This window comes from Garra rufa, chromosome 5 (genome assembly GCF_049309525.1).
Source record: "Garra rufa chromosome 5, GarRuf1.0, whole genome shotgun sequence".
In the NCBI taxonomy this organism is placed as follows: Eukaryota; Metazoa; Chordata; class Actinopteri; order Cypriniformes; family Cyprinidae; genus Garra; species Garra rufa.
Window position 1 is genome coordinate 810,705 of NC_133365.1, and position 18,839 is coordinate 829,543.

Here is an 18,839-nt window from a genome sequence, read left to right on the forward strand (position 1 = left end):
AACCTTTTTTTGTTTTTATTTAGTGGCGGAAACGGCCTTCCATAGTACACCGTGGCACATCTACAAGTGTCATTATGCCTTAAAATGTTTTTATTGTAATTCTAAAAAAGCAGAAATCAGAGTTAAAGTTGGGGTTTGGGTTAGTCAGTAATTTTATATTCAAAATATTATATTAATATTTTACATAAATCTGCCCTATATGCAGTAATATAACCATGGCCTGAAAGAGGCCACGCCTACATTATGTCCTCATTTTAACAGGTAAATGGTAAATGTGTGTATGTTTGTGTGTGTGTACACCAACATATCTCTGTGTATGAGGGAACATGCAGTGTTGCCCAGGGTGTAAGTCCTGACTCTTTTGTTAATACAGCTGCCCATAAGACCGCCTTATCTCTGGGCCCCAGGCGAACCACCCTGAGGATTGTGTGTGTCTGTGTGTGTGTTAAGAAGACACTGAGGAAGGAAGGACCTGTCTGAGTAGAGTTGTTCAGACTGCAGGACAGTATGTCAGTGTCAGGGTAATTACTGTAATGTACTCCAATTACTTCCCTTTTAGTCTCATTCACTGTCTGCAGCTCAAACTGATACTCACTACACCAATAGACGACACAACAGCACATGATATCATCACTGTAATCTCATCCAAGACTATTACAAATCAAATCAGAAACCTTCACTACTGTATCACATATGGCAACTGCATAATTATGTCTCTCCAGTGGCCCGGATTCACTAGGGGGAACCTAGTGGGAGAGTCAGGGGGTATTTAGAATACAGAACACTTATTCAATATTAACTCTGACTTTTCCCTCAATAAATTCCTAATTTGCTGATTATTAATACTTAAAAAGATAGTTGTTAAGTTTAGGTATTGGTAGGATGTAGAATAAGGCTGTGTAGAATAAGGCATTAATATGTGCTGAATTGGTAATAATACATGGATAATATTCTAGTAATGTGCATGCTAATAAGCAACTAGATAAGAGTTAGAGGAGCACTCTAAATATCCACAAAGAGAAACACATCAGAAATTTATAACGTGTTGCATTTTGTGTATCCTTTTAAATGTCATACTCTATGTGTCAAGACGGAACATTTAAAAAGTTAATGATCAACATTCATCAATTATTTGTGGTGCAAAATAAACACTTGTGAGATCCAAACTCGCAATTGGGAGTTATAAAGTCTGAGAAATAAAATCAGAATTGCATTATATAAACTTGTAATTGTGAGAAAGTTGCAATTCTAAAAAATAAAGTCGCAAATCTGCGAAATAAAGTTCATAAAGAAACAAAATTATCCTAGTTTATTGCACACTGATAAAGATACATGAGCTGTATGTATATTCTGGCACCATTCACAACAGTCAACACTGAGCAAGACGTTATTTTTAAGTAGAAACATAATTTTGATAAGATAAATCTATCTGCGGAATAGAATTAAACATGGTAAAATCAGAATACAGCACTCTTGCCTATCTATCAGGATAGATGCCATAATTCACCCTGAATACAAGTCAGGCTGTCCAGGACCAGTTTGTTCAATCGATTTTGTCGTTGGATGTTGATTATTCAGTCAATAGAATATTGAAAATACATCTTTCCAAAGCATTTTCAGAGGATGAGTAGTCTCACATAGCCAGACCTTCAGACTGACAGCAGAAGGTATGGGAAGCTTGGCCGCTTTGAATAGCCAAGGCCCACCCAAGAGGCCATATGACTAACAGGTCAAGCAACCAATCATGTTTCGTTTTATGCTGCGTCATGTTTAGGGGCATGGAAATGTCACCACAATAACAGACAAATAATAAAAAAAGATAATTGCGACTTTTTATCTCACAATTCTGACTTTTTTCTTGCAATTGTGAGTTTACATCTCACAATTCAGATTTTTTTTACTTAGAATTGTGAGATATAAACTTGCAATTGTGAGTTATAAAGTCAGAATTGTGAGATATACTTGCAATTCTGAGAAATAAAGTCACAAATCTGAGAAATAAACTCATAAGATATAAACTCAAAATTGAGAATAAATAAGAACATATCAGTCTTTTCCCCCCTCAAAATTCAGAGATAAAAGTCAGAATTGCAAGAAAAAAGTCATAACTGTGAGAAAAAAAGTCCAAATTGTTTGGAAAATACAAACAACAGAATTGTTTTTCCAAACCATTTTCAGAGGATAAGTAGTCTCGCATAGCCAGACCTTCAGAATGATGGCAGAAGGTCTGGAAACCTTGGCCGCTTTGAATGGCCAAGGACCGCCTAAGAGGCCATATGACTGACAGGTAAAGCAATCAATCACGTTTCTTTTTTCTGCTGCATCATGTTTAGGGGCGTGGAAATGTCTCCATAATAACAGACCGTTATGTAAAACTCTTGGGCATATTTTAGAGATTTTAAGTCGTAAATTTTAAATATTTCACATATGTTTGAAAACCCAGCGTTTATTTGATCCTGATAAGCACTCATCATCACAGTTGAAAACATAACAGTTTGTTCTTCAATGATGGGGTTTGGCATCACGGCATCTTTGTTTCCAGGCGGAACGTTAAAGAACCCAACAGACCCCTCTCCTGGAGATCCTGTATAATTCCACCAATCCGATGATGACTTCAAAACTCCTGAAGTGTTACCAATTTTTTCCGTATGAATCAGACATTCAGTCCACAGTACTTTGGAGTTGTGAGAATTATATCTAAAAAAAAGACCTAGACCGTACCCAGTGAACAGTCTGTATATGTAGGCGAGACAACCATGTTTTCAATGGCGTCAAATGATATATGGAGTGTCTCCGATGACTAAAGTCTATTAGTAGATGGAAGCATAATGAAATGTTACAACATATACCAAACAAACAGAAATGGAGGACGATGTGGAGAACTTTGAATGATTAGTGTCCGCTCTGCAGAGTTCGTGGGAGCAGCTTCCATGTGGGGCAGTCATAATGAATTAAATCATGAAAAAAATATATATATCCTGCAGTGTTACAATTACCAGCTGAATGGTAATGGTAATACTTGATTGACAATAATATACAAATTGATACTTTTGACTCTTGAAGGCTGGAATGTGAAGTTTATAATTTAAGAAATATTTTTTTGTTTTGTAAAACCTGCATCTGAATTGTAAATCATGCTTTTTACAGTCATTTTATTTATTTATTTATTTATTTATTTATTTATTTATTTATTCATTTATTTTTTGTTCAGGTCTTTAAAAAGGTATTTAAATGTCTAGAATTTAAGCTAAAATATGCTGCAGATGCCCTGGTCTCGCAAAAAACATAAATAGTTTTTTTATATATAATTGTCCGGACCTCGGCTGGTGAGCAGGGTTCATTACTGGACCTCAAGCCATTTTAGTTGAAGACCCCTGGCGTAGAGTAACACCATGGTAATCACCGGAAAAAGCAAAGCGATCTTTTCTTAACATAAGCGAACACCTACCACAGGCTTTCTAATAAACATGCCCTTTCGACAAAGCACTACAGCAGAATACAAAAAACTGCATGACCTTTCAGTCTTTGATAATTGGCTAATAAAGAGACCAGCTCAGAGACATATATAAATATCCAACCATCTTGGCTCAATGACATCCATCTATAGTGCACAGCAGAGAGCATTTATCACGCAGGCGTTTCTAACACACCAATAAGGGGGCCTGAGTTCAAAAGTGTCATCAGCACAGGCATGTAACAGGAGATCTCAATATTTTTGCATTCATTTTTATACTCCGTGCCAGCACTAGGAGGGAAAATGCATTTATAATGTCACCTTTAGCATGCATCCACCCCCGCCGGATATAAGCATATACCCACACACTAGTGCACGCCGGCACTGTCTAGTTTTCATATAGGATAATGAATTTGTGGAATCTATCTGTCGGAACATGTAATGATTTAAACACTCAGTCAGTGGGCAATCCTTCTTGGCACTGCGAAACGTAGCATGTGCGCACTGGAATCAATATCAATGTCAGCCAGTCCCCTTCTGACCATGCCATTTCATGCTATTGTTTGTGTCAACAGAACAGTGCCATGGAATAGAGGAGAAATTATATGCACAATTTTGTGTCGTATGTGTGACAGGAAAATGAGTTTGAATAGGTGATAAAATGATTGGAAGTGTTTAGTAACAGCACCCAGAAATGTGCGCCTCCTGAGATATTAAAGAAAAAACTATTGTTGTAAAGACATGGGAGGCATGGATCTCCTCGTCTGGTGAGAGAACTTGCGAGGAAGGGGGGTTTGGGGGCTTAGAAGGCTTCTTTTGAGATTTTATTGATCTGCGCAGAAACGCAAGATCAAAAACATGAAAATGAAATAGCTTCAGGGAGCCTAAGAAACCAGTCGATAGAAAATGCTCAGGCAAAAATGGGCTGAAACTGCCTATTGTGCTCAGAGTCCCTCTCACTGCGGTAATGGTAGATGATGTTGAGCAACTACCAGGAGTGGGAGGGGACTGTACCATCCCTTCTCTGCTGGGAGCCAAGGTCCTCTACATGATAGACAAACTGGAAGAATCATAAATTGTAGATGTTTGGGATAAAAATGGTGCAAAAGTTGGCTAAATTGCTTATTTACCACTCTTTTTTCCAGATGGATGGATAAAGGCCTTTTCATTTGTTTTTTTTTCAGGACAGTGCTATTATGTTGCTAAAATGAATAAATTGTATTTATTGAAAAGTCACAGAGACTAGTCCATATCACAATTTGATTAAGTGGACAGACCTACTTTTAGTTTATCACCAAATTTTCCAAATTCTGTGACATTTCGTCTATTATTAAATCTCATTATTATGAATGGATTCTGTGTTATGGTCCATTTTTTCCTCATCATGGAAATTATAGGGCCTTACCCTCAGCCGTATGTAAATTCTGGCTGCATTCACGAATGTTAACACTGAGCAACCGCACACAAGAAATACATTAGGCCGTGTTTCCACCAAAGTGTTTTTTTGCCATCAGAAAAAGCCAGGCGCTGGGTGGTTGTATTAGTCCCGCCCCTCCTCCACTCTGATTGGTCCGCTGAGTAGAAAGTACCACAAAACTGATCACTCTTTAACTCTGGATGCCCAGAAAAAAAAAAAAAACAAGAACAGAATGCTCAGCGCTCGGCATGCTCCTGCCATTTGAAAAAAATGCAGTGCTCCTATTGAGAGCAATATATATAAAAAAAAAAAGCCTGCCTTGGAAAAAAAAGCTTTGGTGGACACGCGGCCTTAATGTTTTAATAAATAAATAATAAAAATGACAAAAGCACATAACAAAATTAAAGAATTCAAAGTTAAAATGAAAACTGAAAATATAAAAAATGGCAATTCAAAATATGAATAAATATTATAATAGTATATAAATAATACTAAAATAACACTGTTTTGATGAGTGACTGTTTGAGAAGCCACTCTGACAGAGTTTCCATCATGGTTTTTATGCGCATCAAATATCACATCAGAAACAAACAAAAACATTTTTCGGAAAAAAAAAAATCCTTTAATTTGCAAAAAAGTGGTTTTTATTTTGTGCGAAAAAGGGTTCATGTGAATAATGGGAGATGGAAATGCATTTGCCAAATAAATTCCTCCATGCGCATCAAAAAAGTAATGTGATTTTGCGCTATAGGACAGCATAAGCTGACTAAATGGCGGGCCAACGTTGTTGCACAGCATCTGAAATGTTTTGGTCTGTTGTCAAAGTCTGTTGTCAAAATATTTCTGCATAATTGCCTCCCAGAGCAGTTTTACATGACTGCGTTTCCAAACAGCTGGCATCCACCTCTGAAAGCAGTGACCACATTTATGTTTTGTCTTCTTGCTCTAAGGCACAAGTAATTCATTATATATGAAATGACTTTATACTACGGGGCCGTTGAATGCTTGAATCTGATTGGCTGACAAACGTTCTAATGGTGTGAATTATTTTCAGGTAAACAAACTGCAAACAAATACATTCCAGGCAGCTTTTGACCGCATGTCTATATCACTTCGACACATGATTTCAGTTATTTCAAAGGTTCATACAGCCTAAAACAGCAAAATAACCGAAACCCACAATGACACTGGCCAAACAAATAAATACAGTAAACAACAGGATAAAAACGACAGATTACTTCCATGTTTTTGCCACAAAATTACATTTTATTAATGTACGGAAAGCAGATACTCTATTTCTCCCAGTCTCTCTCCCTTACAGACGCGCACACATACAGTTTACACACACATTAACATACGCTCTAATGTTGTTAGCGCTGCTCTGATGATTAACAACTTAAAAGCTACATGGCATTTTTCGCAAGCGAGGTAACAACAACGCTGTTCCTGAAGAAAATGAACTTAAAGCTTCACTATTAGTAGAGACGCTGCTGTTGAACACTTGAGAGATGCACAGACTCACAGAGGTGCTATCAACTGCTTAAGCATTGTTACTAGGTCTAAAATGACGTTTTGGAATTAGCAATAGAGGCATTGGATGAGGTGGCTTTATGAGGTGGCTTTTCGTATGAATACGCATTAATTGCTGTGAGATCAGGCTGGATATTTAGTACCAGTTTATCAGGAAGTAACAAATTTGTTCACCTTTGACTTGTTGGATGGAAACGGTGCTTATTCGCAAATGTGATATTTTATGTGATATTCCAATTTCGCACATAAGTTAAATTCACAACTTTGGATGGAAACCCAGCTAAAGAGACCTCTTTCCAAATTATATTTAAAAGGACAGGTTAACTCATGTTGCTGTCTGTCCAATGTGTATTAATTCAAGTTTGTTTGTTAACAGGCTTAAGCCCTGTCCCAAATGCCGCACTAAGTTCTTGTTGTCATGTTTTAGTGACATAATGCCGAATAAACTGTTGGGTAGAAGTCTGCAGTGGACCCAGCATCGACAAAAGGTTACATTAAGGGCACATAGTGGCCACAATGGGGTGCTTATAAGCACCCTTTCGAAACTTGAAATGTCAAATAGGGCACCCTATGGTCTTGTGGACTTCAAGGACACAACGCAAAACCGCAAGTAGACATCAAGTTGCAGCATGGGGCTGGTGAGGACACTCAAACAAACAGAGCAATGTTTTCGTTATGTTTACACTTTTTTTGGGGGGTGATCTTCCTTTTTTTGTAGTTGCCTGCATATTTAAACTGAAAAAAGAGAAAGTTATATTATGCAGGAAATTGACACACTTTAACCTTAAACCACAGTAGCTTATTTGTAAACCTCACACTGTCAGAATGCAGCAGAGATGAATGAATGGAATTCTTCAGTAATCCTGAATCAGCTATACAAGACTAGATTTGTGTAATATCAATTTCTTGACAGATTAACTAATTATTAAACAGGAAGTGTTCTTTTAGAAGGTTTCAAGGAACTTGATTGCAGTACATAAGCACATTGCCAAAATTCACTGCAGTATTGAAGTGTTTCTTTATAGCTATAATGATTCTACTCTCTGGCCAATTCGTTGGTAAGCTAAAGCTTTCAACAATCTTTATTTAGGTCGCTTTTTAAAGACCCCATTAAATTACTTGTAGAGCACAGTTCTTTCATGTGTTACCATATTTCCTGTTGAAACTAGAAGCTGGAGTGGAACAAAAAGTCCCTGCTGAAAAAAAAACAACAAACCATAGAAACCATCACAGAATTTGTAATGGTTTTACTGGTTATAATGGGAATTGTATTGATTTTAATGGAAACTCTAATGGTCCCTGTTGTTTTCTACTGGTAATTTGTCATATTCTATTGGTAGCTTGTTAAAACCATTAAATCCTAATGGAATTAGGTTGTCACATGTTGATGGTTTGTAATGGTATTTGTAGTGGAAACCATTAGATTTTCTGAGATTGTTTTATTGTTTTGTTGTTGTTTTTTTCATCAGGGGTCTTGTTCACATCATTCTGCATAAAACAGCACAATTAGCATTAGTCTTTTCCAAATGGCACAATTACTTGTTTCCTTGACCTCTGATTGTACTGATTGTATGTCTATGGTCCATAATACCATAGGGTGTCCAATTTTTGTGGTTGCGATACACAGTTTGTGGGCCATAATGTCTACAAAGTGTATATAAGCTGCTGGTCGCATGCACAGTATATTACAGCGTAAATCACACTATTAAAAAAAAATACTAGATCTAGCTATCTTTCAAGTCCGTGGTTGTGTATCTGAAACTGTATCGGGAAAACGGAAACTGTGTCTTTGTTCTGACTGTGATGTATTTCCATGAGGTCAATTTAGAAATCTGTTTCTGCATATCACAACAGTAAAACATATGTTGCTTTGTGTCATGACAAGCATTTATCTTCTATCTTGGTCAGACTTAACCAAGCGGGGAAGAAAATGTCGTAAATGTAGCGCAATAAGATTTCAATTGACTTTGACAGAATGGTGCTGCATGACCAATTTGCTGTAATGATATAATCCTTGGCGGCACAGACGGCCGTGTTTTATGAGCAAAAGAACTTGGCAAGTAAAGTGTACTGTTTTGCCAATACTGCTATTGCAAACATAAAATTAAGTGGCATCCTCAGGTGACAGCATTTGCGTTGCTTTATACAAGTTTTATTTGAGCAAAGCTCTCATTTCATTTCTCTAAAGAACACATTAGAATACCAAACATCAAGGTCTTGGAAATTGTTGCTTGAGTTAACAAACCCTTAAGCTCATTGAATAATTTCCGTGTGATACACTGTAAATCAAAAGGCCTTGGTATGATCTAAAGGATGGTTAAGTAAACACTCACCTGACCTTGTGTTTGGCAGTATGCGAGAGGTGGGATACTCGACCTTTACTCAAGTACTTGAAATAAAAGTATGATAACTGCGGTTTACTGGAATCTGTCCGTTTTAGCGCTTCAAATTTTTCTTCTGAAGGATAAGAGACACAGGAGAGAACAAGAGACCTTTCTCCTTCAGGTATAATAAATGTCATGTCACATTTCAAACTGGCGATTAGCAGTTCCTAAATGTTACCGCCAGCTTTTTAAAAAGTTAAGTATCTTTAGTTATAACAAAACCATCTGAAAAAGTCTACAGGCAAAAAAGACCTTTGATGTAAATTATTCCTTCTTCATTTTTCTTCCGTTAATGTAGTTTATATCTTGTTTTAGTAACTGATGTTCTGTCAAAACTCTACAACCTCGTTGTCTCATTGTGAACACAGCATTACTTATGAAGAAAATGAGGTGATAATCAAACATGCTGTGGTAAAACATTGTCCTTGCATGACATTTTATGCCACTTTTTGTTGGAACGAAATAGAAGCAGCGACAGATCTTTTCTTATATGGTGACGAACACTTGAATGTAATGGATAATGGAAAAAACTAAATGTAGGGCTGGGACTTGATTCTGTCAAGTTTGTTGATTGGATTTTGAAATGAGGATGTGTTGCAGATGTGGATGGGCTGGGAGTAGACTAAATGTTTGGAAAAGTCTAGTGTATTGTGTATATTGTACTTGTACATGACTGTGATGACAATAAAGTTGAATCCAATCCAATCCAAATCTCCAAAGAGAGGTCTGTCATTTTCACCAGATGACCAAACATTTCAAAGTTAAAAAATAAAACAGACATGGATGAATCTTTCGCAAAAGTGCATTTATAAATTGGAATTGAAAGTGTACATTTTCATATCATGCCAATTTTACTGTATTTGAAGTAAAATGATCTAGTCTAGTTTAACGCTGCCACTCTAATCAAGATTGATTCATTCATTTCAAAAACTCACTGTTTCTGAGTCAAATAAATATTGCTCTGATTCATTTTATTATATAAAATGTATATATTTTATTATGTAGAATAAATATTTACTTACAATACAATATATAGACCAATTATAGGTTTGTGAGAGATAGCCTTTACAGCTAGAGAATTACACGGATACGGTACAAAATAGTTAGATTTAAAAAAGATTATAGATTATATTGATTAGATGTCATTTTCAGAATGTTCTCTGCTTATTACAAGAGCTTGTCACTCAGCGATAAGCACTGCTATTCAACGAAATTGACGTTAGAGAGTGGGATAGTCCTACAGACCCGAAACAGGGATGATGTTTTTTTATGGGCGAAGCCTATCTGGTTGCAGAAAACTCACTATTTTTGAGTTAAATTCATTTTCCATTTTCCAGGGTTTCCATGTTTTCTCCAAAAATAAACCGGAAAATCGAGGGTGTATGACGTCATTGGCAGGGGATGCAATGAAACAGTCTTTGAAATATTTGGGTTAATGTTAGTACACAAGTCAGCTAAATATATATAACACTGTTCTAGTGGTTTATGGATATTTTAATCAAAAAAATCGTACATATTCTGCCTTTAACTACTTTTAATTATGTGTAGCTTATGTTAAGTCGCATCCCCAATGCTAATTATCTATTGCTAAACATTTCCACGTAAGGCACCAATAACTACAAGCTTGAGGTGAATGCTCACACAGGTGGTGTGTTTAATTAAACAATTTTATGGCAGAAGTAAAAAACAAAGTGACAACCATAAAGATGTGAGAACATGGGGGCGGTCAGCAGTGGGGCTTGGAATGGGGCATTGTGGGCACATTGCTTTGTTGATGAGAGCGAGTTTGACGCGGCCAGATGTGGCTGACCAGCAGAGCATAGCAGCGTTGAGGTGACACCCTGTTGAGTCACCCAATCAGACGTGGCAACAGCGATGACACATCCTATAAGAAGCATGGGGAGAATAGGGCTCACTGAACACAATGAGCTATAGAACACAGGGCGACGATACACGACCTTCAGGCAATGTAGTTTTTTGAGAGGAATAAACCTCTCTGGGAGTAATTGGAATATATGTGCTTTCATAACCTTCACCCTCTGCTACAAACATCATGATAACTCATGGATTGTTTTGTGTCCCGTAGCCGTTCTGTTGTCTCTAATGGGATGCTTGTGTACCTTTAAAAGTTACTGTCCTCTGTCGTTTATCTTGTCATAGATGGATGTGAGCTGTAGCTGAAACATGCGGTCACTGTCCTCTCATTAGGTTGCTGTGATACACAAATGTTAACATCTCCATCATTTCTGACATATTCAGACAACGGACGCCAGTTCTTGAATATAATTTATGAAATCTCTGAAAGGTAAGATAACAATGACAAAGACGTGCAGAAAACATAGTTTCATCCTCAGCATACTGCCATGATCAAAAACTACGATAACATAATTCAATAACTGAATAAAGTCTACTGTATCATATTTGATATGCAAATTCCTAAGGCCTCTAAATTTTTAGCATGATCAAAATTTTGCTGTTTAACAATCTACTACACAATTGTCTTCAATTGTCTGATTGAAAGTTTACACTTTTTTAGCAAGTTCAAGGCTTTTTAGTATAAGTGTTAGTGCCGTCAAAATTAGCACATTAATGTAGGTGATTATTTTTTTTCATTTTAACGGCGTTAAAAATATTTAATGCTGGGGCGGAGCTAGGGTTGGCCACCCCACTCTCTTTTTTTCTTGACAAGAAGTCGCAGAACGTCTTTACGACTACATCAAACAGGAGACTTTTTAGACAAACACTCCACTTCACCTCAGCAACAAGTGCTAGTCAAACAAGTGCGGAAACAGTACAGGTGATGAGGGAGCTTTAGCAGAACATAAGTTAACTGCTAATGTTGTTAGGCCATATGTCAGTAAAAACTTTTCATTTCATATTAAAGCGTGAAATAAACTATGAGCATGTCAGATCCATGTCACGTTCAGCAGCAGCAGCTCTTAAAGTAATAGCAGCCAAAAACCAAATAACCCAGCTGATCTGATGTCAATCAAAGAACAAAAGCAAAAGAGGAAATCAATAACCTTTGTAGCTTTAAGTATTCATCTATATTTAAGATTGGTTTAAGTTCACTTAAATTAGAAGTTGTTATTTAAGTTGTTATTGTTATTTCTAATAAATATGTCTAATAAATGTTCAAATTGATAGCTCTCAATTATACTGTAATGTTGAATGGCTATAGACAATTTCCTAGAGACATCAGTAGCATTCTTACTAGTGATATTCACCTTAAGTAAGATAAGTAATAAATAAATAAAAAAGTCTTTATGTTGTTTCTACATTAATTTGAAGATTGAATCTAAAATGATTGCAATATAAAAGTATATTTAAAACTTTAATGTTAGGTGGGATTAATCGCAAATAATTTAAGCAAAATGTGTAATTAATGAGTTATTTTTTAATCTATTGACAGCACTAATAAGTATATATTATGTTTAGTATGTATTTCAAGATGAACACTTACTAGACTGAAACAACTTGTTAAAACCAGGCTTTTGAGGAAAAGGAAATGTATTCCCTCAGTCACAATTGTATTGCATTGCATTGCATTGCATTGCATTGAAATAACATTTTACTAAAACATATTATTGAGAAATATACCATCGGTTTCACAGACATGGCTTAAAGGGATGGTTCGGAGTAGATTTGACTTCATTGCTATGCACTCCGAAGCCCATGTAAATACCCCATCCAAAGTTTTTTTTACCTTAGTCAAACATTGAGGGAGATACCAGAGTTTTTCGAATGGCTTGCTACTGCCGTACATGGTACATGTGATGTATCTTGTAAATTGCACCACTAAACGTGCACGTAATCTTACCAAACCTCTACATCTTGAGACAAAACTGCCTTTTTTGTCTCAAGATGCACACTAGTAATGTTTCATTCTAAGGCACGTTTATTAAAAATTGCTTAAATGTCTTAATTAAACTATAGCCTAATCCTGGTTTAGGCTAAGCCCTGTCTATAAAACCAGGCCATAGAGTATTATGTAAGTAGTCTGTTATAGTGTTATACAGATCTTCCTGGCCTTACTTTTTGGCCATGTATATATCAGCAACTGCATTAAAAATGCATATTTTTTGCTCATTTTAAGCTTCTGAAGAGTTATTTTTACCTCCTCGAATATGAGCTCCCCATTTTGTATATCATACTACATAAGCTCTAAAAGCCTGATGTATCAATTAAGGGGAAAATTTTTTACCAACCTATTTTTTTTTTCTTTTCACTTTGTCTGAAGGTTCAAAAACCCATTTAATTTCCAAAAGATAGATTTTTCGGACCATCTTTTATATGTCAGGCCATATATGTATGCAAAGGATGAGTTGGGCAATTGACATTTAGTTGGCGAAGTGTTGATAAAGAAACAGCATGTTATTTTTCCATTATCACTGTACTTCACTGTTTGCCAACCAAATCTTTATGTGATTTGTGGATGCAATTTGTTTTCACAGGTTGACAAAACGGTCCAAAACTAATGCAAATAGTAATCAGAACTTGATTTAGCACACCTTCTGAATAAAAAGTCCATCCAATATCACTGCCACAATGCTTTGGCTTTGTTCAGAATGTTGCTATGCAGTCTCTAAGCTATTTTGGGTTGTTGCTATGGCGCTGCTTGGTGGTTACTAAGGACTTTAGGGTTGTTGCCTACTGGCTCAAATCCATGGAGTCCACCTCCAAGTCTCTAAGATATTCTGGTCCCTAAATATGGCCCCCCTTCAAAGCAGTTGTTTTGACAGTTTTATCATCTGCAAGCCAAAGAGATAAATAATGACAACAGCCCTTCATAACTTGATTCATGTCTGTTGTTTCACACCAATATTAATCAACACTAACTAAACAAAAAAAAAAAAAAAGTCCAATGTGACAGCCCAACTATTCTAACTTCAATTACAATTCAACAGCTCTGCTTTCAGTTTGAAAACATTACATTTAGAATTGTTTTGTGACCTCCTGGGTAGGCAAATGATTGAATGTTGCCACTGGCTTTTGCCTCATAACATCTGTTTGCTGAATTGCTGGAAACTGATTGTACACATACTAATGTAGTCAATTTAATTTAAAAGACATTTAAATGCTAATAAGATACTCACAACAATCTTGTATTGCCTCGACAGCTCTAAAGTAGCCCCCTGGCAGACCCAAATATTGTGATTTTTTTCTCTCAGTTGTTAAATGTACAAAACATTGTTTTTCATGGTCGTTCTACAACGGTGAGCAGTAATTTTTACTCTGCGATGACTAGTGGATCCACACTATATATCCAAAACGTAGTATTTCTCCATGTTAATCACTTTAAGATGCAATCTCTATAAATAACAGATTGAAACAGTTGAATGTCTTAAACTGTAGGAAAAATGAAAGGAACCTGATGGTGGGAAGGAATGTGAAGTGGGTGGTGACTTCAGTTGAGCTTAATTCATATTTAAAGACTTCCTTTATTACATCTTTAATAGCCTTTTTTGTTGGTATCCCTCAACTTTTGGCTCCCAGCACAGTTTAATTCACCTCCCATTGAGTGGACTGGCTCAGAGCTCTCAACTTCAGACTTTCATCTCCTTTCTTTCTGCCTGAGCTTTTATTGCTCTTCAGCTTTTCCTTGGAGAATTAATGCCACCATATTGGACCACAAAAACTCCAATACGAGTGCATAAAAGTATGAGGTCAGAGAGATTTACTGTTTGGAATTTAATATCATAGCAAACTGAAAAACTACTGCAGATGAACTTTCATTGAATACATTAGATTGGCAAAAAGGTATTAAATCATTCCCTCATGACGTGGAATAGAAATTAGGCAACTGCTTCTTTACAATATCAATCAGGTTGATGGCCCTTTTTGCCGAAATGCCCCAGGATGAAGATAAATCTCCTAGATTTCCCTTCCAAACTAAGGATAATTCTGTACATATGCCATAACATTAGGAGGATTAGGTTCAGACAATGGATCATGATGCTTGTAGTGACAAGCAGCAATGTACTTTGTCACTATCTGGACACATCGCTGTGATACACCCACATCTGCTTTGTAATTTGAGCAGGCTTTTCTTTTAAAGGCTGTGCGACATATTTCATTGATTTATATGTCCTCAAAAGGAGAACTATTTTTAAAGGTACACTCAATATTTTTTGATTTTATTAAATGTTTTACACAAAGAAATGAACAGCACTTTTGAAAAATCTGTTTAAATCATTCACTCATATAATCAGCAGACTAAAAACTCATTTTTCTACATTTGTCTCACTGAGACACTCTTGTTAAAAACATATCCAGATGAATATTGCTCACTTTCCTTCAACAAGCTCCCTGTTACCAGAAATTTTTGCAGAAATGTTTAACAGTGAATAGGGCACAGTGTGATGCTGCATCCACACCACTAGGTGTCAGTATACCGAGACAACTGCCATAAAAAAAATGACTTACTGTTTTTCAGCACAGTGGCGATCCAAAAAATCTAACAATAAAACAGCCCAAATAAAAATCTACTGCACACACTGCAACAACATCTAACCCATAATGACTGTCAGACTTCACAAAAACTAGGTCCACTCTGCAGACACAGAGACTAGAGTTCAGACTATGTCAGATAAAACTCAATGAACTTTACTTGCTAAGGCTACACCACAGCTCTGCTTTCTCCTGTTCGGGTTAATGAGTTATCGAAGCCTAATTAATTCATGGTGAATTTCTAAATTAAAGTCTGTGAGTTTCCATTACAATTAGAGGGACTCTGTTTATGAAGCGTTCCTTCGACACGCCTCAAAGAGCAGCTAATATCCTACCTCCCCTCCTATTTCTCTCTCATCTGAGGAAAAAAGGCTAATTTTCCTCCGCCTTCAAGGATTTAAATAATAATTTTACTACACAAGCACCTCAACCCTTCTATTCTGTTGACGATGAGAAATAAAATAAAACACACAGGCTAGAGAAATATGCCTCATATCCCCCTGGCTCTAATTCAACAAGAACTAGGTCAAGCTCATGAGAAATTTAATTTGAACAGATGTCAATTAATACCCATTATGTCTTTACTTTGAAAAGCAGAATCCTTCTAACAATCTCCTAAAGCCTGGCACTCCACTAGAGATTTAGCTAGATCCTCCGTGATTTGTGTCTCGTCTCGTCTCATCTCTTGGAAATCAGTTTTTACCTTGTAAGGAATCTGAGTCAATGAGATTTTTTTCAACTCTCTGGAAAATCAAGACAATGAATGACACAGAAATAAAGCCTGACTTGGTGCATACAGTGCCCTGCTAGACCAACCCATGCATAAAGGGATAAGAAATAAGAAAAGCACTTACTTGAGTGTAAACTGCTCCACAGTAGAATTTGGGACCAGGAGGAGGTAGATGTTGAGGGTCTCTCCTGGCTTTAACGGCCTCTCTGGTAGCCTCAGAAATAGGTTCTTGTCAAGCTGTTTGTCTACCACCAGTTGTTCCTGACTGGGCTGGTACAAACTGATGCTTCCAATCCGGAGAAGGGGTTGTTGGGATGAGCTCTCCCCTCTGGATGCCCCTCCTCGGCGTGGGTAGCTCTCCCCACATTCATCATTGCTGTCTGGATCATGGAGAGTATAGTAAAGCTCCACTTGAAGGGTCTCCCCACTCAACTCAAGCCCATCTGTCCCTGAGGACTTTCTGCGACCCAATGGTGCTACATTAACATTAAACCACGTGGACGGGAGATCCAGTTGGGCCAAGCACTGCGCCAGATTCCCTTGAAGCCTGCAGGACGTTTTGATCTCCCGAACATCTCTAAAAGCATGCAGCCTCACACACGGAAGCTTGTCCTGAACCTTGAAGTCATCCCAGTCCCGTCCTGCGATATAGAACAGCACCTGAACCAATGGGTTGCTAGCAAAAACTCTAGACTGCACAATAAAGGCCCGGACCTTCCAGTTGACCGTCAGCCTTCCAGGAATGTCCAAAGGACTTGATGGCTGCAGTAGGTCCTTGGACAACGTCTGGTCTTGGGTGAAAGGTCCAAGTGAGATATTGACTGCAGGCAGCTCCTTGGTCTGGAAGACCACAAAGCTTTCTGAACGCTGAAGAGGGTGTCCACGTTGGCTGCCATATGGTGGAACTCGGATCTCTTGGAGAAAGAAGGCCAACTGTGTGTTGGAGAGCTTAAAGTTGGCAGGAAGGTAAACTTCTGGTGGGCTGGAGGTGGTACTAGGAACCGGGACACTGAAGAGGGCATCAGAACTGGTAGGGGAAACTTTACCAGCAACTGCAAAGACAAAGAAACAAGAAAAATACTGTTAAATACTCTAGAGTTCATGGAACTGTGCTTCTGCTCAACACTGAAGCCTAAAGTGGGCACTTAAGTGGGAACTTCATACAGCTTTACAGAAAAAGACTCTTGAGTTACAGCACTGCAAGTGGCTCTCGATGAAAAACAACCTCAAAATTACAGGTAGCAATGTGCTGGCTTTATTACAGCTTATTTCTGCATTCAAAAAGTAATTCAAGAACTTTTCTGTATGTGCTGGTGGTAGAAAAATATTCTCCAATTTGCAAGAATGTGAATGCTCATTCTCCCTTTCATGCCTCGGGAGATCAGTTGGCTCCGACAATAGACACTGATTAATGGCATGCAACAGTGAGAGGTTTTCAACCGTACAGTTTCAGAATAGATGGATTTATATAAATTCAAATAATGAGCAATAAATTCATATAATGAATACACTGGGTTCACACTGAGGACAGAGCTGGTCATCTTTAACAGAAATTTTCACTATTTAGAGTGAGGTGAGATATCGACTAGTATGCAACGGTTTGTCCGATAACATATTGTACACAGAAGACATCATTGATCTCTATCTCTTGGGCTCCTAAGATTAACTACCTAAGACTAGATGCCCAATCGATTGTTGCTTAACTTCCATACGCCGATCATAATCTCCCCATAATGGAGAGAAATGGAGACACTTGGAGAGTAACAGTAAAAAGGTTTAAAGGAAAGTTGACTAAAATAAAAATAAAAGTATAAATCTTGTATGGTGGAGTTACTGTATAAAAAGGAACTGTCTTATGCTTTTTGAAGGCACACATGCGCTGTATTTAACTGTAGAACTTGTCCTCACAAATCAGTGGAACAATAAAACATACTTATCATAATGACAACTCGAAGCAAACAGAGAATCCATGGCAAATCCACTCGAACAACAAAATGTCCCATATTCCACAAATGCTTTGCATTTAAACGGGGCACTTCACAACTTGAATCACTTCGCAGGTACACAATAAAAAGTATCCGTGCTGCAGATCAAGCTCAGCTTAAGCTTTGAAACCCTGCTCAAAGTCTCCAAAGTTGAAAGCACAAGAGTAGTATCCTCTCAGTAGTAATCCAACCGTATCCAGAACCTGCTCAAAGATCTGAGAGAGACTGATCACTTGTGCCTGTTGGGAGGCTCCGAAAGCACCTCCTGCCCTGCAGCATGATCGGAGTGAGTCCACACTAACATTCGCTCACTCCATCTATTCTCTGCAGTTCCTGTTTGAGTGTGACTCCTCCTAGCAGATCCCGTTCTCCTCTTACAGCCCGAGACAAAGCCTAGACACCGCCCTGTCTCACCACACCTCACCCCAAACTGTAATAAACTCTTTAGCTCTCATTCACAGCCAGTGCAAAAGCACTCCTCCCAGGACACCACCGTGGCAGACTACAAACTACCCTATTACATTCATCTTCTCCCACAGGACGTGTTGAGGCAGACTCTGAATGTGTCTGTGTGAGGGAGAGAGTGTATTTGTTAGGGGGGCTGGGTTTGGGGGAGGGATGCATAGCTTGAGCGCCTTCAGGCAAAGAGTGGGGGATTAGTAGGAAGATCATTGACGAATTAGCTCTCCTCCTTTCCTGATCCGACGGCCCATGTAAGATACTTTTGAATGGAAATGGGGGATGGGGGTTGAAGGTGGTGGGTCGTCTACCCTTCCAAGCACCCAGAGAGTTCTCAAGAGATCACATGTGGGATGACGCTCCGTGCCAAGCTACGCTACTACTACAACAACAAATGAAAAGTCTACACAAAGAGCAGCAAAACATCATT

The 18,839-nt window shown here is 37.8% G+C and overlaps 1 protein-coding gene across 1 annotated transcript in view; it reads right to left on the minus strand.

The window, feature by feature from the left end:
- The window catches only part of tmem132e (transmembrane protein 132E), a 476,081-nt gene that overhangs the window by 128,200 nt on the left and 329,042 nt on the right, over positions 1–18,839 (minus strand). Inside the window, exon 2 of the mRNA XM_073839570.1 lies at positions 16,090–17,017. Coding sequence (XP_073695671.1) covers positions 16,090–17,017 — 928 coding nt within the window. The remainder of the gene's footprint in view (positions 1–16,089; positions 17,018–18,839) is intronic.